At 59.2% G+C, this 23738-nt stretch overlaps 5 protein-coding genes across 7 annotated transcripts; 2 read left to right on the top strand and 3 right to left on the bottom strand.

Annotated features, from left to right (window-relative positions):
• Window positions 1-1921: 1921 nt before the first annotated feature.
• Window positions 1922-4540, top strand: JDV02_002212 (uncharacterized protein). The gene has a single exon (XM_047983216.1). The coding sequence runs from the start codon at window positions 2157-2159 to the stop codon at window positions 3975-3977; it is 1821 nt and encodes a 606-aa protein (XP_047839186.1). The 5' UTR covers window positions 1922-2156; the 3' UTR covers window positions 3978-4540.
• Window positions 4512-7366, bottom strand: GYP1 (GTPase-activating protein). Of its 2 annotated transcripts, XM_047983214.1 has the most exons (7): window positions 7142-7366; window positions 7059-7080; window positions 6974-6983; window positions 6780-6917; window positions 6267-6697; window positions 5346-6211; window positions 4512-5260 (listed from the first exon to the last, which is right to left on the bottom strand). In XM_047983214.1, exons 1-7 carry the CDS (start codon window positions 7181-7183, stop codon window positions 5000-5002), a joined length of 1770 nt encoding a protein of 589 aa, XP_047839184.1. In that variant the 5' UTR covers window positions 7184-7366; the 3' UTR covers window positions 4512-4999. The 2 variants fall into 2 exon arrangements, with proteins under 2 accessions (XP_047839184.1, XP_047839185.1); XM_047983215.1 differs by having other exon boundaries at window positions 6780-6983.
• A 665-nt stretch (window positions 7367-8031) lies between these two features.
• Window positions 8032-12022, top strand: JDV02_002210 (uncharacterized protein). The gene is made up of 5 exons (XM_047983213.1): window positions 8032-8255; window positions 8312-8608; window positions 9782-9822; window positions 9880-10043; window positions 10101-12022. Exons 1-5 carry the CDS (start codon window positions 8212-8214, stop codon window positions 11196-11198), a joined length of 1644 nt encoding a protein of 547 aa, XP_047839183.1. The 5' UTR covers window positions 8032-8211; the 3' UTR covers window positions 11199-12022.
• Window positions 12023-12160: 138 nt separating this feature from the next.
• On the bottom strand, window positions 12161-16621 carry JDV02_002209 (uncharacterized protein). The gene is made up of 6 exons (XM_047983212.1): window positions 15431-16621; window positions 15349-15374; window positions 15184-15288; window positions 13994-15110; window positions 13809-13937; window positions 12161-13568 (listed from the first exon to the last, which is right to left on the bottom strand). Exons 1-6 carry the CDS (start codon window positions 15941-15943, stop codon window positions 12498-12500), a joined length of 2961 nt encoding a protein of 986 aa, XP_047839182.1. The 5' UTR covers window positions 15944-16621; the 3' UTR covers window positions 12161-12497.
• Window positions 16622-21243: 4622 nt separating this feature from the next.
• Window positions 21244-23501, bottom strand: PCT1 (Choline-phosphate cytidylyltransferase). Of its 2 annotated transcripts, XM_047983210.1 has the most exons (4): window positions 22482-23501; window positions 22078-22428; window positions 21677-22013; window positions 21244-21605 (listed from the first exon to the last, which is right to left on the bottom strand). In XM_047983210.1, exons 1-4 carry the CDS (start codon window positions 22931-22933, stop codon window positions 21474-21476), a joined length of 1272 nt encoding a protein of 423 aa, XP_047839180.1. In that variant the 5' UTR covers window positions 22934-23501; the 3' UTR covers window positions 21244-21473. The 2 variants fall into 2 exon arrangements, with proteins under 2 accessions (XP_047839180.1, XP_047839181.1); XM_047983211.1 differs by having other exon boundaries at window positions 21244-22013.
• Between the last annotated feature and the right edge of the window lie 237 nt (window positions 23502-23738).

Below are 23738 nucleotides of genomic sequence, written 5' to 3'. Positions count from 1 at the left end.
AAATGTACAGACGACCAACACAATTGTGCTCCCATGCACGTTGAAACTTGGTCTCAAAAGCAGGCAAGCGCCGCATAAGGATGTGTTGGGCACACGTGCTCCATCAACGTCGCAGAGAGCAAACGTCACGGGCCGTGTGTGTACTTGGTAGGTAGGCTTGATGGCGATGCGAGCTTCTTTACTTCGTACAGTACATACGTAGTGCACACGAGAGAGTCTCGCATAACTAATAGGGTGGCTTTTTGGGGGGGTTGGAGATGAATGGCAGGGGCTTTCTTTGTCCGCCCCTTCTCATTATTGTTCTTTTCCTTCTCCCTTGGCTTGGTTCAACGGGCGGGCATGCCATGCGCGTATAACAATAACGGCCGACCCATCTGATGCCGTTCATTGTCGTCAAGGTTCACTCCGCTCCTCCTCGGGCTCATTCCAGCCAGCCCTTTCTCGCTGTATTATTAGGTGGTCTTGGGACACGACAGGCCCATCCGCATATTCACTCCTGCCTTCTCTTGGGCAATTCATGCGCCCGGGCCCGGGAATTGGGTACTGTACCAGGCACCATGGATGTAGATGGGCGATGGCGACGTTCGGTTAGTAGCCTCCCTATTGTAGGCACGAGTACTTGGTACACTTTGTGTGTGTTGTGGGTTGGTCAGCCTCCCAGTTGGCCAGCTCTTTCACTGGTCTCTCTCATTCCCTCTCTCTCGGCCACCTGTATAGCTCTTCTTCCTCCCTTCATAGCCCATCAAGAAGGTCTCTTCATCAGCTGTGCGCCTGTGCCTCTTTTGTCACTTTGCATGTACGTACGGACGTACGTATGCGCCGCCCTCCCCAGGGAGGAATCGTTGCTGTTTCGGGAAGTCGCCGGTAGAGCACCGATTGCGAGTACGCACTACTATTAATGCGCAATTCATTTTATACTTTCATCTTGGCACCCTGCATTGCGCGGTGGTCCACCTATGTAGGTACGTACGTACGAAGCTTCGTTGTCTTGCGGATACCCAAGGTACCCCGGCAAAAGAGTAGATCACGTACGTAGAGCATTCTACGTTGCAAACTGTCTGCGCGCAGTTCACCTCCCCTCCCCCCCTCCAGACGGCGGCGGCAGCGGCGACGGCACGCGTGGCAGACGAGAACGACGCAGGCAAGTCGAGTGTGAGTGGGGGGGAGGGGGGGGGGGAAACAGGCGCGCGGGCCGTTTTCTGTTTGCAGCCAAAAACGGTCTCTGATCCGTAGTCTCAACTGGTTTCCAGGCACAGAAACAAGACGGACACAGGGGCCCAGGTGATTGGCCCAGCGAGCCGCCAGCGCCCAGGACCAGGGGACCGGAGCTGGTCTAGTTGGAGTGGTTTTGGCTCGGCTTGGCTTGGTCTTTGATTTTTTCCCCCGTCAGTCATGTCCAGCCTAAAATTCGACATCGTTGTTTGCCATTTCCCACGCTCCCCCCCACCCCTACTAAGGAAACGCGGTCGTCGGCCGAAGTGCTCGCCGCTTTTTTTGCTTTCTTCCTCTTGTGTGTGTGGCGCCGAGTAGCCTCCCCCAAGGCATTACCGTAACTAATACCACAATGCTGCTGCTTACAGCCCACCTTGCCTGTACGTACCGTATAGCCTGTACTGTACCTTCAGTACCTACTGTACCTTATTACCTTTACTGTACGGTGCCTGACGTAGTACCAGGTAAGGTAGTAGTAGTAGTATACTTTGGTACTGTACTGTCCCGTCTTGTGCCATGCTGTACGAGATACGGAGGTAAGGTAGTGCAACGCCAGTTGTACCCTGTCCTGTCTGCCAGTTGCGGGACGACGAGCCACCGCCGCCGCCGCCAAGTAGGAAGATACTTCGTAGAGACGGGAAGCCTGGACGGACGGCAGCAGCAGACCCCGGTCCCGTCCGTGGCAAGTGTGGTGCCTCCCATCCTTCCTCCCATCCGTCCATCATCCTTTTCCGTCTCCCGCCCGAGGCTAGTACTGTAGTATCGTCGTCGGTCACTCTCTCTACCTTTGCCCCCCTTTCACCCTCCTCTTCCTTCATTCACTCACTCTTTCGTTCTCTCGCCCAACAAGGCTCGCGATCTCGCGGCTCCCCATGTCATTGTGGGCAGCGCGTTTCTTCACCTCATGATCCTCTACTACTACTACTAGTCTCACTGTCCCCCCCATGTTCAAGCTCTGTGACCCGCGGCTCTGGCCGTCGCGCCTCGTCGTGCGGTACCTGTCGGCCGCCTTCTTCGTCGCATTCGTCGTCGCCAACTACATGCTCTGGCACGATGCCAAGTCGTGGGACATGGCCGGCTTGCGCAGCACCGTCGGCTTAGATATCGGTCACAAGCACCCCATCAAGAAGCTCATGGTCGAAGCAAAGTTGCGCCACGAAAAGCTGTTGGCCGCGCAAAGCCACGACGTTGCCGACGCAGCGGCCAGATACCGGTCCAAGCGCGGGCGCCACCCGCCCCCGGGCTTCGACGCCTGGTTCAAAGCCGCCCAGGACGCCCACGCCATTGTCGTCGAAGACTATTTCGACCGCATATACAAGGACCTGACGCCCTTTTGGGCCCTCGAGCTCAACACCGTCCGCCGCCGCGCCGACGCCTGGCACTGGGTCGTCAAGGTCCGCAATGGCACCGCCTCTGGCGTCGGCGACGTCGAGGGCCGCGTGCCCTGGCTGCAGCTCTGGACCGCCCTCGTCGAGGAATTCGCCCAACACTTGCCCGATGTCGACATGCCCGTCAACATGATGGACGAGTCCCGCATCCTCGTCCCCCACGACCAAATCGCCAAGCTCGTCGACAAGGAGCGCAAGGAGAGGACCCTGGCCGACGTCGCCAGCGTCAAATCCACCTTCACCGGCCTCCAACACCTCGAAGACGACAAGAGCGATCCCTACGACCCGGAGTGGTTCGGGCCCAGCAACCAGTACTGGGACCTGGCCGTCAAGACGTGCGGCCCCGGCACCCCCGCCCATGGCGTCAAGCAGATCGACGACTGGGCCACGCCCGCCGCCTTCCCACAAAACTACAGACCTTCGTACTCGTACAAGGGTTTTGTCCAGAACTGGACCGCTGCGACCGACCCCTGCCTGCAGCCGCACCTGCGCCAGCTGCACGGCACCTTTATCGAGCCCATCAGCCTCTCCTCCACCGAGGAGCTGATACCCCTGTTCGGCGGCTCTAAGCTTCCCATGAACAACGAGATACTTATCCCCGGTGCCATGTATCTGACTCGGGATGAGTTCTACTCGGGCGGTGACTCCCATGGGCCCTCGTGGGGGCGCAAGAAGGACGGCCTCATCTGGCGAGGCGATGGTTCCGGCGGTCGACCCAAGGAGCACACCTGGCATCACTTTCAGCGTCATCGTCTTGTCGACATGTTCAACGCCACGACCATCGCCCGCGCCGAGTCGGACGCAAAGCGCCCGTTGACGTTTGAGCTTCCGTCTCTCGCCATCTACGACAGCCCCCGGATGAGACGCGGGGAGTTGGGCGCCTGGATCAGCCAGTTCGCTGATACCGCCTTTGTGCATCTCTGCCCGGAAAACGAGTGCGACTTTTTCCAGCCTTACTTCAAGCTGTCAGAGCAGATCCCCATGAAGAAGCAGTACAACTACAAGTTTCTCCCCGACGCCGACGGCAACTCGTTCAGCGCCCGCTTCCGGGGCTTTCTCCGCTCCACGAGTCTGCCACTCAAAGCTACCGTCTACGCCGAGTGGCACGACGACCGCATAATCCCATGGGTGCATTTCGTGCCCCTCGACAACACCTTCCAGGACATGTATCCTGTGCTCGAATACTTTGCCGACGGTGGCGGGCCAGGCGACGCGGCGGCGCAGTTCATCGCCGAGATGGGCCGCGAGTGGTCCGAGAAGGTGCTGCGTCGGGAGGACATGCGCCTCTACGTCTGGCGTCTGCTGCTCGAATGGGCGAGAGTGTGCGACGACAACCGGCATACCCTCGGCTATGTCGATGACCTCAAGAAGGCCTAATAATCTATTCTCCGCCATCCCGACGGCGCCGGCGTTTCACGAAGAGCAATTCATGTTGATTATGGAAGCGAAAATGGCGTTGGGGAGACCGTTCCTTTCCCTTTTTCTTTGATTTATGGTTCATGAGGGAAGGCAAGAACTCTCTCTTGCTGCCTCTCTTGCATGGCGTCTGGGTCGATTGTTGCATATGAAAGAGCTTTGGATAAGGAATCGCCCTTTGGCAGACAAATGGGCGTTTTTCGTTTGGCTACCGTGGTGGGCTCAGTATACCTTCGGCTGGCAGCCCACCTCCCCTTTTTTGTATCAACATTGTATTTCTTGGAAATGATGGGGGAGTGTTCCCAACATCGGGTCCCTGTAGAGTTGCCATTGTCTTTTCTTTGTGGTCACGGCAGCGGCCTCGCTGCTGTGGCATTCCGGTTAGGAAGGGGGGCGTTGACGCCCAAGATGGAGGCGACTTGTATGGGCATGGGACATGTGGTGGTCAGTCTGGGTTGGTGCCACCACTGGTATCTTCTAAATAGATCAAAAGCTGGGAGACTCATGGATGCTCATAATTGCTGTATCATCATCTATCCGGACCGTCATCAAATGTGTGTGTGTGTGTGTGTGTAGCCTGCCCTGCCCCCGTGCCTCTAACCTCCCTTTACCCACCCTGCCTGGCACACAGGTACGCATGCATGCATCTGTCAAGACTCCGTATTCTCCTCCTACCTAAGCACTGCCGCTCTGCCCGCCGCCTCACCGGTTTACCCGTCGGTGCGGCCCTCTACGTAGGACTACCTACGCGCACCAGCGGCATCAGTACCACCATCCACCAGGTACGGAACGCAAGTGGGGAGAATCCGTCACGCACGCACGCAAAGCGTGCACGCCCCGCCTGTTTCCCGTCCCCTAGCCGCTCCCTGCGCGTCGCGTCGCATCGCGTCGCAGGCTGAATGTTAGCGTAGACTCATGTTGCCGCGCGCTGTCCTCGTAGTAGAACCATTGACGGCGGAATGAAAAAGGCAGTTTTAGGTACTCTACAGCTGCAGGTTTGTCAGCAGGGGCTTGCTGGGCTGGCCGCTCTGGAGGTGCGCGGCGGAGCCCTTGTAGAGGCTCTGCCAGATGAAGGCCTCGCTGAGGAGCAGCTCAATGTCCTTTTCTGTCCAGGCCTTGGTGGGCAGGCTCTGTAGGAACATCATGATCTCCTGAAAGTCCATCTTGACGAGTTTGTCGGACCACTTTACGAGCAGGGCGGCGCACACGTAGAGGTGGAACTCGGAGAAGCCCTGCTCCTCGGCCTGGGGAGAGGGGGGCACCAGGTCAGTACTCGTTTGACGGCAGGACAAGGGCGGGGAGAGGAGGGGGAGAGAGCTTTTCCCTTACCAGGTACGTGTCCCACATGCGGATGGTGTTCTTGACGCTTATCTCTCGCATGAGCAGGCAGTTCATCCAACGGAAGCTGAACTGGATAAACTCGACGCCCTCCTTCTCCAGATGCTTCGACAGTGTCGAGTCGATGCGCGCCGTGAGGTCGCGCAACGCGCCTACCTGCCGCTGTATCCCCGGCTGCGCCACAATGTAGTGATCTTGTATGCCGTCGAGCAGCTTGGTCAAGCACCAGAAGGAGTCGGCCTCGACCGCGTCCAGGACCGACTTGGGCAGCTGACCCGGGTCCATGCCCGTCTCGATATTGTTGTCTGCAATGTACAGGCCGAGGAACACCTGCCAGAACGGCGTCACCAGGTCGTTTATGCCCTGCACGTATCCGCTTGCTGGGTGCCGGACCGCCCAGACGTATAGGATGCGCTCCAGGGATCGTTGCGTCGCCTCGTAGCTGTAGAGCTCGATGTGGGGGTTCGTCCTGGGTACGTCGATGCTGATCTGGTGCCAGATGGCCTCGTCCAGTCCTCTTGCGCGGCCGGGGCTCGCCGAGCTGGTGCCGCCTCTTTCGAACGCTTGCCGGACTCCGTCCACGTATTCCTTGCGCTTCCTCTCCAGCGTGGCGACCCTCCTCTCGCTGTTGGTGGGGAGGTAGCTGAGGAGCAGCTGCCACGTCATTGCGCGGACCTCCTCAGGCACCCCTGACCACGCGAGCGAGCGAAGGTCCGGGAGCGAGATAGCCGATGCCTGCAGCAGCTTCTTGAACTTGTTGATTCGGGTTATTCGGGAGTTTATTGCGTCTGCTTCCTTGGCCGATGCGTTGGACGGAACGGAGGGGTAGTTGATTAGGTGTAGCGAATTCGCCGGGTCTGCACGCTCGTCAGCATTCCGTCGTCTTGTGCTCCCCAGGCTCGACCGCCCTACCTCGTAATATCTCCTTGTACTGCGGTCGTAATATTTTGCCCTCGCTCTTCTTCGGCATGGGATAGGCTGGGGTTGGCCGCTCGATCGCAATGTCGGCGCTGTTGGAGTGCCGTCTGCTCTTCGATCCAAACGGACCCTCCATTGCAGGGGAGAGAGCGCTGGGGTCCGGAGTGGTTTGACTGGCTATGCGCCGGGATCTTCTCTTCATATTGGACAGGCTGGGAAGCCCAAAGTCGTCGCCGTCATCGTCATCGTATCCCAACATCTCGTCCTCGTCGGCTTTCCAGTCATCATTGGTATTGGAGAGGAAGTTGATGTAGCTCTTGAAGGGTGGGGAGCTCTGACCCGAATGGCGCGCGGGCGGGGAGGCTTCGTGGACGCGGACCCTAGACGAAGACGAAGAGGGTGGTGTTTTGGGGCGCGAGAGGCTTCTGAGGTCGGAGGATCAGCGACTGCGCGAGAGAGGCGGGAAGGGGCCAGTTACGTCTCGCAGGGGACGGGGCAACGACGTACAGCGAGTCGAACTTGAGCATATCGGCGTGGGAGTAGGCTGCGCCGACCACGAGGTTCGGATCGCGAGCCGCCGGGCTGGTCACACTCCTCTTAGGGGCATTGTCGCGCACTGTCGGTCTCCAGAACGGCGAGGCAGAACTGGTAGACGGTCAGCGGAGGGGCCGAGGGCATTCATGGCGGGGAGGGTTTTGTACTCGGATCGATCTGTGGACGAGCAATGGGCACATTCGTTAGCAATAGCTCCAATTGCGCGCTCGGGGCATCGTTGTCTTGACATACCGACCTGGACCATCTCCTGTGGCTGCGACGTTGTTAGCATCCACGTCACGCTGCATCCGCTGCTTGGGCAGTCGGCGACTCACTGAAGGTGCCGGCTTCTTGCCACTCCCCGACGACGACCACATCTTCACGAATGGTCTTTGGCCGGTCCAAGGCGTCGCCTCATTCTGCGAACCGAAACTCGTGGCAAGCTTGAGAGGCTAGTGGAGAGCCCCTTGGCAACTCGACGAGCTGCTTGGTGGGCTGGTGGATGGCGGCTGTGAGGTGAGGTGATGTCTTGTCTGGCCTCACTGTCATGGAGACGAAACAGGAGCTTGCGTCCAGCGCACTACAAGGTACCTTACTGCCGTGCGTAGTGCCCATGCGGTGCCGCGCAGCAGCAGCACCAGGCCCCACGCGACAGCCGCCTGGCGCCAACCGAATTGCGGGGGCACTTGGGGGCACTTGGAGTTGGAGGGGGACGGGACATTCAACAGGCCCTTCCAGCGGCTTGAATGTCGGGGCGGTCCCGCGCTTGCAGTGCCTTGGATACCCAGGTACTAACTACTACGAGGTCCCTACGTCTAGTACAGTATACCTAGGTACCTTAGATAGTATCCGATGGGCATTAGCGGGGTTCCCCGCTGAGGACAGCCTGACTACGGCGGGCGAGCATGGAGGGTCCATGGCTGCCGCCGTGCTGTGGGTGCAGGTGCCTGCCCGCAAGTGGTGGGCAGCACCCGCCGACTGGACAGCACGGCGCAGTAGAGGCACTACCCTGGGCGGGCAACAAATTATAGGGCTGTGTTTGAAGGGCCACCCCCCTGTATCAGCCCGCCAGCGATGCGGTGGCCCGCCGCCTGGGCGCCCTCTTTGCAGTGATTGGCCTCTCCGCCGCCGGCATGGATGCTTAGTCATTCGCCAAATGCGCGGTCGCTTGTCATGACTGGCGGCTGTGGCTTCTTTCAGCACCTGCGTCGTCTTGCTTCGTGCAGACCCTTCCCTCACCCATCCCTGCCTCACTCCCCCCATCGTCAAAACGTCCCCTTCATCCTTTTTCTCGCCGTCATTCTTGATATTCCTGGCCTCCTCGATCCCGCAGTAGCCCGGACTGGACATCAGGCTGCTCACCTCGCAACAAATCGACTTCGCGGACGGCGGAATCCACTTCGCCATGACGGAGCCTGAGAACTTCGAAGAGGACCTCTTCGCCGACCTGTGCGTATTGAATGACTACGGCCCAGCAGACGCGGCTTCACTAACCCTCCCTGCAGCTACGACGACAATGACGCCTCCAAGGGAGCTCCTGCCCCTGCGCCGGTGGCGCCTGTGAGCAGTGCACCCGACGACACTGGCGAAGCCGCAGTGTCTTCCACGAGAGATGCTGAGAACGCAGCGGGCGGCGAAGCAATGGCACACGATGCCGAGGACGACGACGAAGAGGACGACGATGAGGTCGACTTCAACCTTGGCGGGGGCAGCACCGCGACAGCCCCCGTCCCCCAGCATGACGATACCCCCTCCACGCCTCCCTACGGAACCGTTCACAAGGCAAGCGCCAAAGACGACGGGTAAGTTGACCCCACACCCTTCGTGCACGTGAATGTATCCCCATGCCCTCGGTGGTTAGTGTGACGCGGAGCTCTCGCCATTTGCGTGATGGGGCGCTCTGGACAGGCTCAACGAGCCCTGGACCTCTGAGGTCAGGTGTTGTTGCAAGGCGATGCTGGCTGGTGTGTATGGCTGGACGCGGGCGGGCTCGAAACAGGCAGTCAGAGATCAGTCAGATCAAGACCCACAGACTCAACGAAATCGAAAGATGTGGCCCATGTCGCTTCCGGAGCGGTCGTTGCGCCAACAATGTACCATGCCCTCTAGAAACTGAGGCGCTTGTATGGCTGCATTGAGAAAGAGACGGGTATCCATCGAGAGAAAAGCTGGACGTCATCATGTGGATATATCGAGCCAGAGCCTACACACCGACCCAAGCCGGCCGCCAGCAGGAAATGCTCCTGTTGTGGCGCCCGAGCGGAATCTTGAAGCGCCCGACGAAACCACGGTTCTCGGGAGGCTGTAGCAGCCAGATTCGCAGCGACTAGCGCTCAAGGTCATTACGTACCTAGCATGAGACAGTCAGAATCAGTCAGACAGGCAGACAGAAAGGCCAAGACGAAGAGGCCAAAGAAGCAAGAGCAGAAGAAGACAGAAACAAGCAAGAGACAAAGTCGACAAGCATGAACATGGTTTCTGGCCACACGCATACGCGCGCCTGCTAGCTGTCTCCGTGCTGTTGTTGCCGAGATGGCCCGCTTCTTGTTGGTTCTGCCAGCAGTCCTGGATCAACCAAGCAATCGTTACACGGTAGCTTGGGCGTCAGATCATGTCACACCGCCGTCGTGGGAACGCAGCTGGCGGTTCTTTGCACGTTCGCCTCGAGGGCGACATCCACCTGGATGTATTGTCAACCGCAGCCATGGGCTGGAGACATGTTTGGCGACCAACGGCGATGTGTGCTTGAGTCTGGGGTCGACGAGGCGCCGAGCCGATCCTGCATGAAGGCTACCCATCGAGCCAACCACACACGGCACGCGACCAGTGCCGCCATCGTCGTACGGGATCCGCGCAGGCGGCTGTCCGATTCACAAGCCCTCCGCATCACACATGCCACACGCCGAGACTGCCGCTGAAGATGCCTTGTTCATGAAAGATGGTCACCACCGCGGATCGCTGACTTGAGTTTGCAGGAAAATGTTCATCGGTGGATTGAATTGGGAAACTACAGACCGTACGTGATTTCACATCGCCTTGACCTGCCTGACGGGACGATGCTGACACAAAACAGAGTCCCTCAGAGACTACTTCTCGCAGTTTGGCGAAGTCGTAGAGTGCACCGTCATGCGCGACAGCAGCACCGGCCGATCTCGCGGTTTCGGTTTCCTAACTTTCAAAGACGCCAAGACGGTTAACATCGTCATGGTCAAGGAGCACTTTTTGGACGGCAAAATTGTGAGTTTGACGCTGTCGCACAAGTCGTGGGGGACAGCTGTTGACTCTGTGAGATAGATTGACCCCAAGCGCGCCATCCCGCGGGATGAGCAGGAAAAAACTAGCAAGATCTTTGTCGGGGGTGTCAGCCAGGAGACGACGGACCAGGAGTTTCGAGACTACTTTGCGCAGTTCGGACGGGTCGTGGATGCTACCCTGATGATGGACAAGGACACGGGTCGCCCCCGTGGCTTCGGCTTCGTCACCTTTGAGAGCGAGGCCGGCGTCGACGCCTGCATCAACGTTCCTCTGGAGATTCACGGCAAGCCCGTCGAGGTCAAGAAGGCCCAGCCGCGCGGCAACCTCCGTGAGGAGGAGGAGGCGGCCAAGCGCAACAAGTTCCGCAAGGACGAGCAGTCGGGCCAAGGCGGCATGGGCGGCGGCCAGCAGATGGGCGGCGCCACCAACGGCATGACACCCCAGCTCATGGCGCAGTACTTTCAGCGCATGCAGCAGTACTTCAACATGATGCAGAGCCAGATGGCCATGAACCGGGGCATGCAGATGAACCCCGCAATGTGGCAGCAGATGATGCAGATGCAGCAGATGCAACAGCAAATGATGGCTGGTGGCCGCGGAGGCGGACCCGGCAACAACCCACAGAACATGATGGGAGGAGGCAACATGAATCCGCAGATGATGCAGCAGATGCAGCAGCAAATGATGCAGATGCAGCAACAACAACAGCAACAACAGCAGCAGCAGGGCGGACAGCAACAGCAGCAGCAACCCCAAGGCGGCGGCGACCAGGGCAATTACGGAGGCGGATTCCAGCAAGCTCCGCCCCAGGGACCGGGAGGCGGCCGGCGGGGTGGCCGAGGCGGCGCCGGCGGCGGCGGCTACGGCGGAGGCGGAGGCGGAGGTTACGGCATGGGCGGAGGCGGCGGCGGCGCCCCGACATCGTGGGAGGGCATGTACGACGACGTGCCGCAGCCCAGCGCCGGCCAGGGAGGCTTCCGCAGGGGCGGCGGCAGCGGCTCTCAGGGCACCCCCGATCCGCAGAATGCGCCGCCTGCCAACGCGCCCACGGGGCCCAAGAACGCCGGCCGCCCCGGCGCAAACTATCGCGGCGGCGGACGCGGCGGCAACAGGGGCTTCCACCCGTACGCGCGGTAGTGCCGCCCGCATTGCCCGCGAGGAAGGGGGTTTGTTCAACGCGGCCGAGGACGAGGCTGCTCCTTGCTGCATGGCTAGAGGGCGTAAACAGGCGCATGGAGTCCTACGAGAGACGGCGGCCATGGAGGGCTGTATATACGTATGGTGAGGAGTTTGTGGGGTGAGGGAGGGGGGGAGGCTTTCCGGCTCAGGAGTTTTGTCGGCAAAGACTGACGGGGGTGCCTGGTTTCACACGGAGTGCGTCAGTTTTACCTGCTTTTGCTCATCACTTTTCCTTTTTTCCCCCCTTGTTTCTTCTGTGCGTGTGGTCGTTGCATTCCATTCCCTTCTCTCCCCCCTTTACGCCCCCTCTTCCTTTCCTAAACACCAAGGAACCGTGCGCGCGCGCACACACACACTTTTCTCTTGTACGATAGGTAGGATGAGGTAGCCGCCGACGAGGTGCGCGGCCTCAGGAGAGTCCCCAAGCAAAGAAACCTTTTCGGACTGATGAATGGATGCGACTGGATCATGGGAGCAGCAATTGCTAGCAAGCAAGCAAGCAAAGCGGCAGTGAAGGGGAACAGAAACACGTCGGACTCGGGCGGAGACTACTTAGCCGGCTATCATCGGGCCCGCCACAGACCACGCACGTCCTGCGGGAAGGGAAACTGACTGGACTGATGGCCATGGGGCTCCTGCCTGCCTACGTAGTTAACTCGTGTCGTCCTCGTTTATCATCGCCGTCGGTTGATTGTGCTGTTTTGTTGCATCCCGGGGAGGCGGCGGCGTTATCCACTCGACAGCGAGTGAGTGGGTGATAAAGGAAGAGAAATACATCAAACAAAGTATGAAACCCCCTCCATTCTACGTCATGAGTAATGGGCAAGAACACATACCACCGCGGGGGCCTTCCATTGCGCGCCCTGCGTGATCCGCCCACCGGCCATGTGCATGGGCAAACACCAACAGCCGGCTATAACGACACCACTATAAGACTGACTTCGGACCAAGAGCCCTCGCGGGCCTGTCTATGCATTGCGAGATGCGGTCGTTGAGACCATGAGTTGTGACTTGAAGGAGAGGATGCAACAAAGACCAAAAATGCCATGCCAGAAAAATCAAGACAGAACACCAAGAAACGCCGTCCACAGGCACAAAGCCAAACAGTGCCGTTGCCCGTGATACGTATGCCACCCACTCCACGCCCATGCGCCCGTGTTTCGTTATCCGTCCTACCGCCCGCCCAGTCATACCAATCATAACACATTACTTCTTCGGCAACCGCAAACAAAACACCGTTTTAATGCACGTTTCCATCTAAATCCAGGCCCAGTTGTCCACCTCCTCTAGCTTCCGCAAGACGCGAACCGCGTCGGAATATAAGATGTTGCGCCCGCCTAGGCAATCCCTGTCGAGCACATCGTGGACCAGACCAACGACGCCCTGCGACTCCTCCCGGCCGGTGAGGTTCTGAAGGTCTCCAGGTTCGAGCTCCGAGACGGTGAGGAGCCAGCCCACGGCCGCGCCACGCGAAGACTTGCTAGGGTTGCGCTTCCCTTCGTACCCAAACGCCCAGCAGATGAGAGCGCAGACGTACACGCCCCAAAAGTCAGAAATGTCAGTCCAGCATGGTAGGTTCCTCTTTGGACTTGCGAGTGGAATGTCGTTATGGCCGAGGGCACTGGGGCCGAGGCTCAAGAATATCTTGAGCGCCTTGGCGGCAAATACCGTCGCAGCAGCGGCATTGCCAGATCTGCGCCACTTCTGCAGCTTCATTTTGTGATCAGTGAAGACGCTGGAATGCGAGACCTTGTTGTTGAGTATCCAGCTGTCCCCAGACACGGACAACAGGCACTGAAGAGGCGTGTAGTGAAGTGCCAGATACGTGTAGCCGCCCGGCGAGTGCTGGAAGAGCGTGGGAATGACCATGTCGTGCGGCTTGATGCACGAGGCATCCTGAAACATGTCCACCTCGGTGGGATTCCGCCGTCGGGGCAATTGCAGAGCATGCGCCGCAAGAAGAAGCGACGAATCAAAGCGCGGCATCGACTCAATCATAATCGGCGACAACTGCTCCTGCATGGCGTCTCCCACCGTCCTTGACTTGATTGATGAAAAGTCAATGCTGGCCCAAGCATCCGCAGTCTCGGCCTCCCAAGCTTTCTTTGTGCCCGCCGACAGAGGAATGCTCAGCATCATGGGCGAGAAGTTGTCGAGGCCGAGGAAGGAGGTGACAGGCTGCTCGTAGTACCATATCCCGTGAACGCTCAGAAGGAAGCACGCCGAGAGTATCCTTCGGCACGATTCCAAGTGAATCCACGACCTCCAACGCTGAAAGTTATCGCACCCGAGCGTGATCGAGTCCAAGGCAAATTGGCTAGTGGCGACCTGTGACGGAGTTGAGCGACGTGTCAATTGGAAGCTGATTTATACAGTCGACAAAGAGAATTGAACAAAGAAACCGAACCGAGTCAAGGAAATTAAAGGAAATAGAAGTTGAGAGAAAAGGACATAGGAAATTTAGGGAAGTCATGGAGGGAGAATTTTAGAAGCGACCAGACGCACGCTGTTGACGAAGCCGCAGCGAGCGTGGTCCTTTTGACAAGGAAGAAACACTTAAGAACTAACCATTTGGCACAAGGCGTTGAATTGCCCCGACGGAAGGTATGACTCCTTGCTACGCCCTCTGAACTGGGCGTAGTGTTCACAGAGCAGTAGTGCCTGCATGATAGAGAGGGACCAGTTCGATTGCGGGATCTAAAAGTATGAAATTTAGTGCCTCAACTCAACAGTCGCTACCGTTGTTGACTTACCTTCTTGCATTCGTGCAAGGCGTGGGCGTGCAGCTGGCTGCCGTTAATTCGATGCTCCTTGTGCTCCAGAAACTGAGTCGCCACCGCAGCCATGGCGCAGCGGAGAATGTCATGATGCTGCGCATCCACCCCAGAAGCTTCCTCGAACGATGGTCGGTGGATGATCGGATAGAGAGGATGGACCTTCTCCCAATACTTGTTGATGTATACTGGTATCTCGTTGCGAGCCTCCCGGCTCAGGGGCACGTTTATGAGATCCCCAGCCATCAAGAACCCAAACGCCGTATCAGGTTGGCGACTGCACAGCATGGGGCTGATTACCCGATCAGGGGCGAGGGCTGCCGGCGCGGTGACCAGAGTCTCGGAGGATGGACCCACGGCTAGTTGAGGGGACAGGCTGTTACGAACTGTGCTGCTTGGCATTTGAGGCGTGTATAGCGAGTCGTCGTACCCGGGGAGTAGCACGCCGGCACCATCTCCGTACACGGACGGATATACGGTAGGCGGAGAGGAGTCGTAGCCAAAAGGCGCAGAATATGCATCGGAACCTGCGATAGGGCTTTGCAGGCTTCTGGAAACGGGGGGAGGTGCCAATGGGCTTGTCCACTCCGCGCTAGGGGCGCGCACCGTGGCTGGAGCTCTCGACGCTTCCGATGGTGGCGTGGAATAGCTGCTCCCAGACGATGACGAGACCACCGCAGAGCTGTCCTGCCAAGGCACGTTGGCCGAGCTGACATTCTGCAGATTAAGCTCCGGGACGTCCATTACTCCCAAACCCGTGGGCGGCCGATTCGGTGTGAACGCGGAGGCCTTCGATGCAGCAGATTGCAAGCCTGGGACCGGATCCATGAGAGAGAAGTTGTCCGACGTGCTTCGTATGTGAGGTGCTGCGCCTCCACTGGATGCCCAATGTCCAGGCATCATGTGGACTCCCTGCGAAGAGGTGTTGGCGGCACTCGTTGGGCCGGACTGTGGGCTGCTAAAAGGATGTGAAATGGGCATCATGGAGCCAGGAGGAGACGGGCCATATGAGCCATGTCTGGGGCTCCTGGAACCAAAGGACCGAGCTGCTGAGCCCTGTCGGGGGGTGCTTTTGCCCGTTCGGCTGTCCTGGTCACTGGTTGCCGAAAGTTAACATCATGTCATGGGATCCGCGAGGACCAGTCTCGCCGCAGGCTGGGAGCGCTTACTGCTTCTGCTGATGTCTGTCGAGCAAGTCTTTGCGATGGAAGACTTTATCGCATCCGGGGACCTGGCAGGACAGCTCCGGAGGCTGATGGCTTAGCTGGTGTCTCCTATTGCCCTTGTCAGTACTCATGCCTCCTCTGTTGGCGGCAGTCCGAGGCCAAACCTACCGTAGGTGTTCGGCCCTGGTGAAGGTCTGGGGCAGATGTCAGTGCATCATGTCTAGACACAACAGCATGTAGCCCAACGTACCTTTGGCGGTCGGCAAGTCTCACAGGTATGGACCGCAAGGCCCTTCTTAGCCCGGCTTACCCTGCCAGTGATGGGAGTGAGCTTGACGGGGGCTTCTGCTCCAGGGACGAAGGGTCTCATGGGCGTGGTCGAGTACGAGCCACCTGGGTGTCCGTGGCCGTGGCCCTGACCGTACGGTGAGTCCATCGAGTCGGTGCTGGTATTGCTTTGGCGCCGGTCCTGTGTGTAGATGGTAGTAGCGTGGCTCAGGCCGAAGGACGACGACGAAGTCGTGTCGACGTCGAGTGAGGGTAAGCCGTGAGCGGGAGGATTCAAGCTATGACCTCTCGCTGCTATTCCTGTTGGTGCTGACGAGTTGGTGACGGAAAGGTCAGCTGGGTTGGCATAGTTTGAGGCGGATGCGGCCGGGTCGGGGTGATGAGAAGATCTCGGAGCCGAGTCCTTTGACTTCTTTAAGGAATGAGAGTCGACATGATCGTCATCGACGTTCATGATATTCCTCAGGCTGGCCATTGTGGAATCCCAAAATGGAAGCGTGGGCAAGGTGGACGACTGCCGGGTCCTGCAGGTCGGGGAAGCACAAGGCCAAACTTAGCAGAGCACAGCCCTGCTGGCTGAATAGGCCTGTCGGCGAGTAAGGCTTGCGTAGATCACGTTTCTGGAAACCACCGTCGCAGGGACAGGCAGTCGATGTAAGGGGGCTGTGGCGCCGGAAGAAGATAGCAAGAGGTTCGAGGGCAACAGACCCCGTGCTGGTGGTGGACGAAAGTCTGGGGCAAGAGGCCTATGCCGGGACGGTGCGATGTTCTCAGCCTCATAAGTCAAACCGGGGGGACGAGATGACACGCAGCCCCCATCTGCAATGGAACGGTATGTGCCTCGATGACAAAGATAGGACGACGGGCAGAAGGCATTGTTCGACCTCGATGTGAGATCGAAAAGGGCAAAGGACGGGAGAGAGGCAGAGGGGGTGGGTGATGAGGCTCGGGCCGGGGCAAGAAAGGAACTGATGCAATCCATGATCCATGACGACTAACGGCCGGACGACGGAGCTGAGCTGAGGCGCATGGTGCGTCTGCCATGTACGAACCTGCGTGCATGGGTCACGGACAAACAGACACACGCCCAAGGCACTCACCACTCGAGTGCGAGCTGGCACCAAGACGGTCCATCTGATGCGTGAACCCCTGCTCGAGGCTGACAGCCCAGGTAGTGAGAACTATTCCCTACAGGTGGTGAGCCGGCGCGCTCAACATGCAACCACAGGCAAGGGAGGGGGGGTGGGAGTGCAGCGAAACAGGGTTGTCCAGCCTCGTGCTCCATCAGGGCGACGGCCAGGCGACCAGTCCCGTCACAGCACTGCAGTGGCCAGGAGAGAATCCGTCTTCTGCTGAAGCGCGAGTGGAAGGGGGGGGACGAGATGGGGGGTGTCGTAGCTGACGATGGGGACCATAATTAGAACTAGAGGCACGAGTTCAATAGTTCCCTCTGCTCTCGACGGAAAGCTGCCCACACTTTTTCCCGTGCATTGGCCAGCCGGGGTGAGAAGACGTCCCTGTGGAGAGCGAGAGGATAACGCAGGTTGGCCCGCCAGACGAGACAAGGTCGCACAGCTGGCTTGGGTGTCTCTTCTGCCCGCGCGGTTGACAAGATGACCTGCCCTGGCGGCGGCGGGTATGGCGTCAAGAGGAAGCGGGAGATCCTTGCAAAGGCCTGTGTCGAAGGGGACCCCTCTCCACATGGGGGAAGGTGGCTGTGAGCCGGCGGGCGCTTGATCGTCCACACTGGGGAAGACCAGAGCGGAGGGGGGGGGGAGCTGAGGGGCCTTGATTGGAGTCGGAGTCGATGCGACGGTGGCGGAGCCTTGCCCTTCTCCGTTACTTTGGGATATCAGCAGCACAATAACACAACCAACAGTCCGTTGCCAGCGCCTGTCCGTCTCATTGAATGGTGTCTCGCGCGACGGTGCCGTACCGTACCGCGCCGTGCCGTGCCTTGCCTTGCCTTGCCTTGCCTTGCCTGAAGAGTGAAGAGGCACGCTACGACGCGAGTAAGCTGACCTACGTATCTATTCCCAAGCTGTCGGTAGTGCGCAGAGCGCAGAACGGAGGCGAGGGAACCCGCCGTTGTCTCATGGTCTGCAGCAGAAGCAAGACCGTATCCGGAACGGAGATGGAGCCTCGCCCGGAATGCGACCTTGCCGAGATGATCCGGACCGTGATCATTTACTACTGACAAGGCGCACACTCTGTCGCATTCCCAAACGGCCTGCAATGACTGGCTTCCCTTGCGCGCCCGCTCTAACGTGAAGGCGATGGGGACGGCGCGCCCTGGCCATCCAGTCGTTCTACTTGCCCAAGAGATGGTGAATCCGTCGATGATGCAAGTGAGAGATCTGCAGCCGAATCAACTCAAAGGGGCTGCCGACATCTGACCTTGCAAAGGGACGGCGGGCAATCAAGCCAATGGTGGAGGCGACATGACATCTCGCCATGGCAGTCGGGCAACTTTGGACAGGCACCAGGACGTGTTTGATCCGCCAAAGGTTGTGCTCCGCGGTCAGCCAGGCAATGCGCGGGGACGGCGTGTGTCGCCTCGAGGCAAGGCGAGAAGGCCAAGCTGTCCGATCATCCGGGCATTGAGGTCCGGGAAGTGCGATAGGGCTCAACAGAGCAGCAACAGGAGTGCCCCGAGCTCCGAACATCCAAGGGTCAGGCCAGGTCTTGCGGCTGGTAGTGGACATGCGTTGGTGGCTTGGCCTGATGACAGTCTGTGGCGCGCGGAAGGGTGCCACCACGGACCAGACGGGGCGCATGGCCCGCCCCGTTGGATGATCGCCAGGCGTCGCTGACCCGACTGGGGAAGAAGCGCGCCAAAATCAAGGATCGGGGTGTACAAGAGTAACAGGTCGTGAATTCTTTGCAGCAGCATGTGCGCAAGCCGGGGCAAGGGCCGTTCCAGTGATTGGGGAAATTCAGTGAGGGTGCGTCTCCAAAGCTCGTCTTGGATCCCCGACTAGGATGGGCTCCCATGCCGTCGTTCCCGCAGTTTATCGCGATTGTGCTGATGGGCTTGTCGGGTATTGAAACATGGGCATGGGCAGGCAGCGCATGACTGCATGCGCTGGCCAGCTCCCCCCGGCTCCCGCCGCCTCGCCGACCCGTTCGCATTTGCCTCGTGTCAGCACGACTGCCTGGAGAAGCGAGAAGCGCCAGTGGAGGAGCGAGGGGCCTTGCTGCAAGGCGCTGGACGTGTTCCGATGCGTATCATGGGCTCTGTCCAGGCAGAGCTCCCGGTTGCGGTTTTGGGTAATTGCCGAGTCGCTGTGCACAGCCCAATCGGTCTTCGATGGCACTCGACGACGCAGGTTGCGTTGTCGTCCCAGTATCTCGAAACCACCCAGCGCTCCCCTCACAGGCTCACAGGCCCTTCGCAGCAGAATGCAACACCAAGGCAGCGAGTGCACTTTGTTAGCGCATTACCGCACCGAGTTTCCATGTCAATCGTTCTTCTGGCGCTTAACTCGCCAGTGAAGTGAGTCGCAGGCACTGCCCAGATTACCCCCGGTTGCGTCCCGCGTGGCGGAGCAGGCATGCATGGCAGGGTATGGGCAGGGCAGGGCACACCTCACAGGGACGCACAGGGACGCACAGCGCGTGGGACGGGGTGCGTCGTCGACAGCGTGGCCCAAGTCCTCGATATCCCGCATGCTCGGAACGATTGCGACATGCAGCGAATGTTCTTGGATTCCGGGGGAGGGGGAGGGGGAGGGGGCAGGCGAACATGGCTTGAGGGGCGGCGAAGGATGCATGATCTAGAACAAGCCTGCCGCGAGAAGCACGACATTTGAGATGGGGACAGCCAGCCAGCCAGCTCTAGTAGCCTTCCTTCATTCCTTCCTTCCTTCGCAGTTACGCGAGTGCTCCTTCCCCTCGTGCCGTGCGCTGGACCTGCAGCAGGCGTGCAGCGCGCCAGTAGGAGCAGGAGCAGGAGCAGGAGCAGGAGCAGGAGTGCTAGGAGCAGCAGGAGTCGAGCCTTCCAACAAAACGTGCTCGTCACCAACAACGCGAACTACCAGCTCGTAGGAGGCGCTCCTTCCTCGAGCGCTTAAACCCATGTGTCTAAATTTAGACGCAAAGCGCGTTTGCCCGCACACTCACTCACACACAGCACGGAACTCACTCACTCATCGCGGCTCTCTATCCCGTGCAGTTCCAAACCAACAGCAGGTTCGGCCGTTTGCGCATGAAACGTGTTTCAAAAATAGCGCTCCTTCTGGTGAAGCGAGAGCCTGGAATGCACTTGGCGAGACAGCACGCCGAGCCCGGTACGTAGAAAAGAACAGAGGCCCAAAGATACGGGGTGCAGTACTGAACTTTGGTCTCTAGGGTATGGCGGTCAATTTTGGGCTGCACCAACTTTCCTTCGTAATTCGTTAGTACGAAGTAATAATGTACGTCGTATGTCGTACTTCTTACACTTCCACACCAAGCTGGGTAACCACCTTATGGTTGTTGAGGCGCACTTTCCGCGATGAAAGTCGTCCGATCCGCGCATGTCTACGTATTTTGTACGTGGTACGGCGAATGAGCTCGCATGCGAGCTCGCAGGTGCGATGCATTCTCTCCCAACACGGGCGACACAATGACCAGGTGGCCGACATGCGAACTGTATATGGCGCCCGCGCGAAATGAGAATGATACCCCTCCTCGGCGTCGCCGAACGCCCAGCATGCAGCGGCAGCACGAGTTTTGACTGACGCAGGCGACTGATAGACCGACATACAGACAGACGAACGACAAGAGCGGCGAGCGATGGTGACGATGGCGGACGCTCTGCCGCCCCGTCCGTTGCGCGACGGGCGCCCATGTGCGCTCCCGCCTGCGATGTCACCTCCCTGGCCGATGATGGGCGTTCAGCCCGACGCACGGCAGAGAAGACATCTCGAATGTCCCGCTCTGCGGGCCGGATGAGACATGCATCGCTCGCTTCGCTGGCCCGCTGCCTGAAAATCTTCCCCGCCCCGGAGTTTGTTCAACCACCGGCCGAAGGAGGTGTGTGCGTTGTGTGTGCGTGTGTATGCGTACCATGCGTATACGTGGTGCAAGTGTGCGAGTGTGTGTGTATATCTGCGTGCGTACGGAGTACATGCGTGTGAGAATACCACTAAAATGTGACAGCGTGGGCGTACGCTTCACGAGCGAGGTCTTGGTCTGCCTCGACAAAACATCTCCCCCCCCCTCCTCCCGCTTGTTTCAGGTATGTGCTCCCCCACCCGCTCGCCATCGAGTCTGCCTGCTCCGTGCAGTCCCAACTTCACGTAACTAGCCGCCTAGGCGCGAGCCGCTGCTCCGTGGGACAAGGCGGTGGTGGGCGACACTCCTTTGGGGGCCGGCCGATCTGCCGACGTTTCGCAGGGGAGGGGTGCGGATAATTTGATTTGACTCTCCGACGTATTGGACGAACTCCATACATCGGCTGGACGAAGAGGCCGACCGGTTTTTCCACCCCATCGCTGCTAACCTACATCCGGGTGCGTAACAAACGGCGTCTGCCTCTCCGGCTGACATACGAATCAGGGCCGTCAGAGATTTGCTTCCCGCGATGCTGACGTTGGCCGCCACGCCGGTTACGGCGTATCCGATGCAGGGCCAGGAAGCCCGCCGGACCTCGGGCTGCGAGTCTCGGCTTGCCTGCCGACATGCGGCCGAAGTAAAACGCCTTGCAGATGCGACAGCAAGGATCAAGCGTCGACCGAATTCCAAATGTATGTACGTCATGTCACAAGGTGCGGGTGCGTAACAAGGATATGACCAGGTGCCAAAGTTTTCAAGTATCCATACGAAGTACATTATTGCGCAAACCGCAACGCCGTGTTTGCCTGTGCCCTCTAGTATCAGTCCAGACACTTTGATTCACTTTCAGATGCCGAATCAGACTGCCCGCCCGTGGACTCTCCGTTTTCAATCGCTGCCGAAACCCGGACCGCAGCCCTCGCCGCGTACAAACCGCAAAGAAGCCTCTGCAATCCAAGCTATAACATTTAACCCCTAGCTGCCGTCGGCGACACGAGGTTAGGCATTGATTTCCGTCGGCCATCACCATTGCTCTCATCCGATTCCTCATCGTCGCTGGGCGGCCGGCTACTGTTGACGGTCCTCCGGTTCTTGGTCATCTATCATAGGAACGTAAGTACTCAAAGAGCCCGTGCAATTCGCATCAGGAACGTGCGGATGATGTGCTTACCCATGAGCGCACGCCACCCACAAGACCCAGTGCGTAACCAGTCACAAACTCCTTGGAGTTGCCCGGGCCGGGCGTGGTGGGCGACCGAGCGCTGTCACTGCCGTTGGAGTTGAAGCGCGCGGGGCTCTGCGGGCGGCTGGTGGGCCAGAACTGCTTGAGCTCGCGGCTCAACTCCTGACCGGTGGTCGTCCAGTTAGTGATGATGTTATCGCGCAGGTCCTGGACGTGGCGCTTCAGATCAATTTCATTCTTCTTGAGCCAGCTGACGTTGAGCTCCTGCCGCGAGGTGCCACGCTTGAATTGCCGAGTAATGTACTTTTCGTAGTCACGGACAACTCTGTAGCATCATCATGTCAGTAGTGCATGTCTTCGCTGAGCTTGCCGGCGCAGGCGCTGCTCACCTCGTGATGATGCCCGTTGTGCTGACACCCTCTGTTCGCTGGGTGACAAGGAATTTGCCCGCCGCCTTGATCGGTTGATAGATGTCGTCGCCCTCGTCGGCCCCGTAGGGTAGGTCATCGTGGGCAACGTAGTCGAGCCGGTTGGCGTCGAGGAACTCCTTGGTGACGATCCACGGGCAGTCCTCGATGACCTCGTCCACCCACTTGCAGTGTCGAACCGACTCGGCGCGTTCCTTGGCAGACATGACCGTCAATCCCTTGCGCTTATGAGTTTCGTGATCGCCCGTGACTCCGACGACGAGGGTCGTGTTAGGGAAGGCCTTCTTGGCCTGCTCGAGTTGTCGCATGTGCCTGGTGGCTCTGTCAGTGGTGCTTGGGGGGTCCATCCGAAGTTGTGTACCTACCCAAGATGAAAGAGGTCGAAGACACCATCTGCGTAGACCCTGACGGCGCGGCCGACAGGCGGCGGATTCGTCTTGAAGCCTCCAGCGGGATGTGTGATCTGTCCGATGGGCGGTGGGGCCATGGCCTCCTCGCCAACGGAGGCTTTCCGTCCCCGGCGGCCGACGCGCTCAGCGATGTCGACGCTGGCCTCGGTCGTGTCACTCGGCTCGCCGGGATCGATGGCGGCGTCTTCATGGCCGTTGCGGTCGGAGTTAGCTCGCTGTCGCTTAGGATGCGGGCCGTTGCCGTTCTCGCCGCGGCGGGTGTGGCGTCCGGACTCGGGGGCCGTGGTGTCACCCTCCTCGCCCGAGGCATCGCGGGACGAGGCCTGTTGGCCGTCGTTGAGCAAGTCGTCGTCGTCGGCGGCGGCGGCATTTCGCTTCCGCTTGCCGGCTGGTGAGGGCGATGGCATGGTGGTGGCAGGCGGGATTGCGGCGCGTTGCGATGTGGAGGGAAAATGAAGGTGACGCTTGAACCGGGGTCGCAAGGTGCTGCTCCGAAGACGAAGCAGCCGTCGTCGGCAGCGGCACACGGGGTCAATCGAGGCGGCTTGAGGCAAGCTGCACAGCTGCAGGGAGGAGATTGAGGCAGGCGACAGCTGGTCCGGGGGGTTGGTCGTGTGCGCGGCGCAAAAGGAGAGCTAAATTGTGACGGGAGATGAAGGGGAGGAGGGAGGAGGACGACGAGGCAGTGCGGGTGGAAGGCGGCAGTGGAAAATGGCGGAACCCAAAATCGGGGAGAACAAGCTCATCGGCCCACGACAGCTGGGGCGTAGAGCTGAGGCGGGATCCTGATTTGCCTGCGTCGCGGGCCTGCTAAAGGTAAGGTACGAAGTGGCACCGGTAGGTACGAGTCGTCGACATCAAGGTACGAGGACAGGTTGTCCGCGGCAGCTTCGTGCTAACATAGCAGGGCAAGCAGGACAATAAGGTAGGTAGTACTTTGTACGAAGGTCACCAGAGTGGCTCCAACGCGGGCTCTGCTGGCGCGGGAAAGGGGGTCGCCCATTACCTTAGTTATCTAACTAACACCTAAACCATTTGGGCCTGCGAGATGAAGACGGATAGGCGGACAGCCAGCCGGCGCATGGCTGGCACGTCACCGTCTCCCCACGCTGTGTGCCGCCCTCCTCTTTGCCTCTGGAATGCCAAGTTTCTCCCTCTCTTCGCGTCCTGTGTGCGTGACCGTTTACCGCTTCCGGGCGCACGACAGCGATA

Source organism: Purpureocillium takamizusanense, chromosome 2 (genome assembly GCF_022605165.1).
Source record: "Purpureocillium takamizusanense chromosome 2, complete sequence".
In the NCBI taxonomy this organism is placed as follows: Eukaryota; Fungi; Ascomycota; class Sordariomycetes; order Hypocreales; family Ophiocordycipitaceae; genus Purpureocillium; species Purpureocillium takamizusanense.
Note: the sequence above shows the minus strand (reverse complement) of the source record. Positions and strands in the feature narration are given on the sequence as shown.

Excerpts from the sequence above, each read along its gene's own strand:
- JDV02_002212 (XM_047983216.1), top strand. The coding sequence starts at position 2,157 with ATGTTCAAGCTCTGTGACCCGCGGCTCTGGCCGTCGCGCCTCGTCGTG.
- GYP1 (XM_047983214.1), bottom strand. The coding sequence starts at position 7,183 with ATGTGGTCGTCGTCGGGGAGTGGCAAGAAGCCGGCACCTTCA. Across the intron at positions 7,081-7,141 it reads GCAAGAAGCCGGCACCTTCA|CCACAGGAGATGGTCCAGGT; the intron begins GTGAGTCGCCGA and ends ACAACGTCGCAG. Across the intron at positions 5,261-5,345 it reads GCATGTGGGACACGTACCTG|GCCGAGGAGCAGGGCTTCTC; the intron begins GTAAGGGAAAAG and ends CCCTCTCCCCAG.
- JDV02_002210 (XM_047983213.1), top strand. The coding sequence starts at position 8,212 with ATGACGGAGCCTGAGAACTTCGAAGAGGACCTCTTCGCCGACCT. Across the intron at positions 8,609-9,781 it reads GCAAGCGCCAAAGACGACGG|GAAAATGTTCATCGGTGGAT; the intron begins GTAAGTTGACCC and ends TTGAGTTTGCAG. Across the intron at positions 10,044-10,100 it reads ACTTTTTGGACGGCAAAATT|ATTGACCCCAAGCGCGCCAT; the intron begins GTGAGTTTGACG and ends TCTGTGAGATAG.
- JDV02_002209 (XM_047983212.1), bottom strand. The coding sequence starts at position 15,943 with ATGGCCAGCCTGAGGAATATCATGAACGTCGATGACGATCATGTCGAC. Across the intron at positions 15,289-15,348 it reads ACCAGGGCCGAACACCTACG|GAGACACCAGCTAAGCCATC; the intron begins GTAGGTTTGGCC and ends CAAGGGCAATAG. Across the intron at positions 15,111-15,183 it reads GACAGACATCAGCAGAAGCA|TGACCAGGACAGCCGAACGG; the intron begins GTAAGCGCTCCC and ends TTCGGCAACCAG.
- PCT1 (XM_047983210.1), bottom strand. The coding sequence starts at position 22,933 with ATGCCATCGCCCTCACCAGCCGGCAAGCGGAAGCGAAATGCCGCCGCC. Across the intron at positions 22,429-22,481 it reads TTCGACCTCTTTCATCTTGG|GCACATGCGACAACTCGAGC; the intron begins GTAGGTACACAA and ends CAGAGCCACCAG. Across the intron at positions 22,014-22,077 it reads ACAACGGGCATCATCACGAG|AGTTGTCCGTGACTACGAAA; the intron begins GTGAGCAGCGCC and ends ATGATGCTACAG.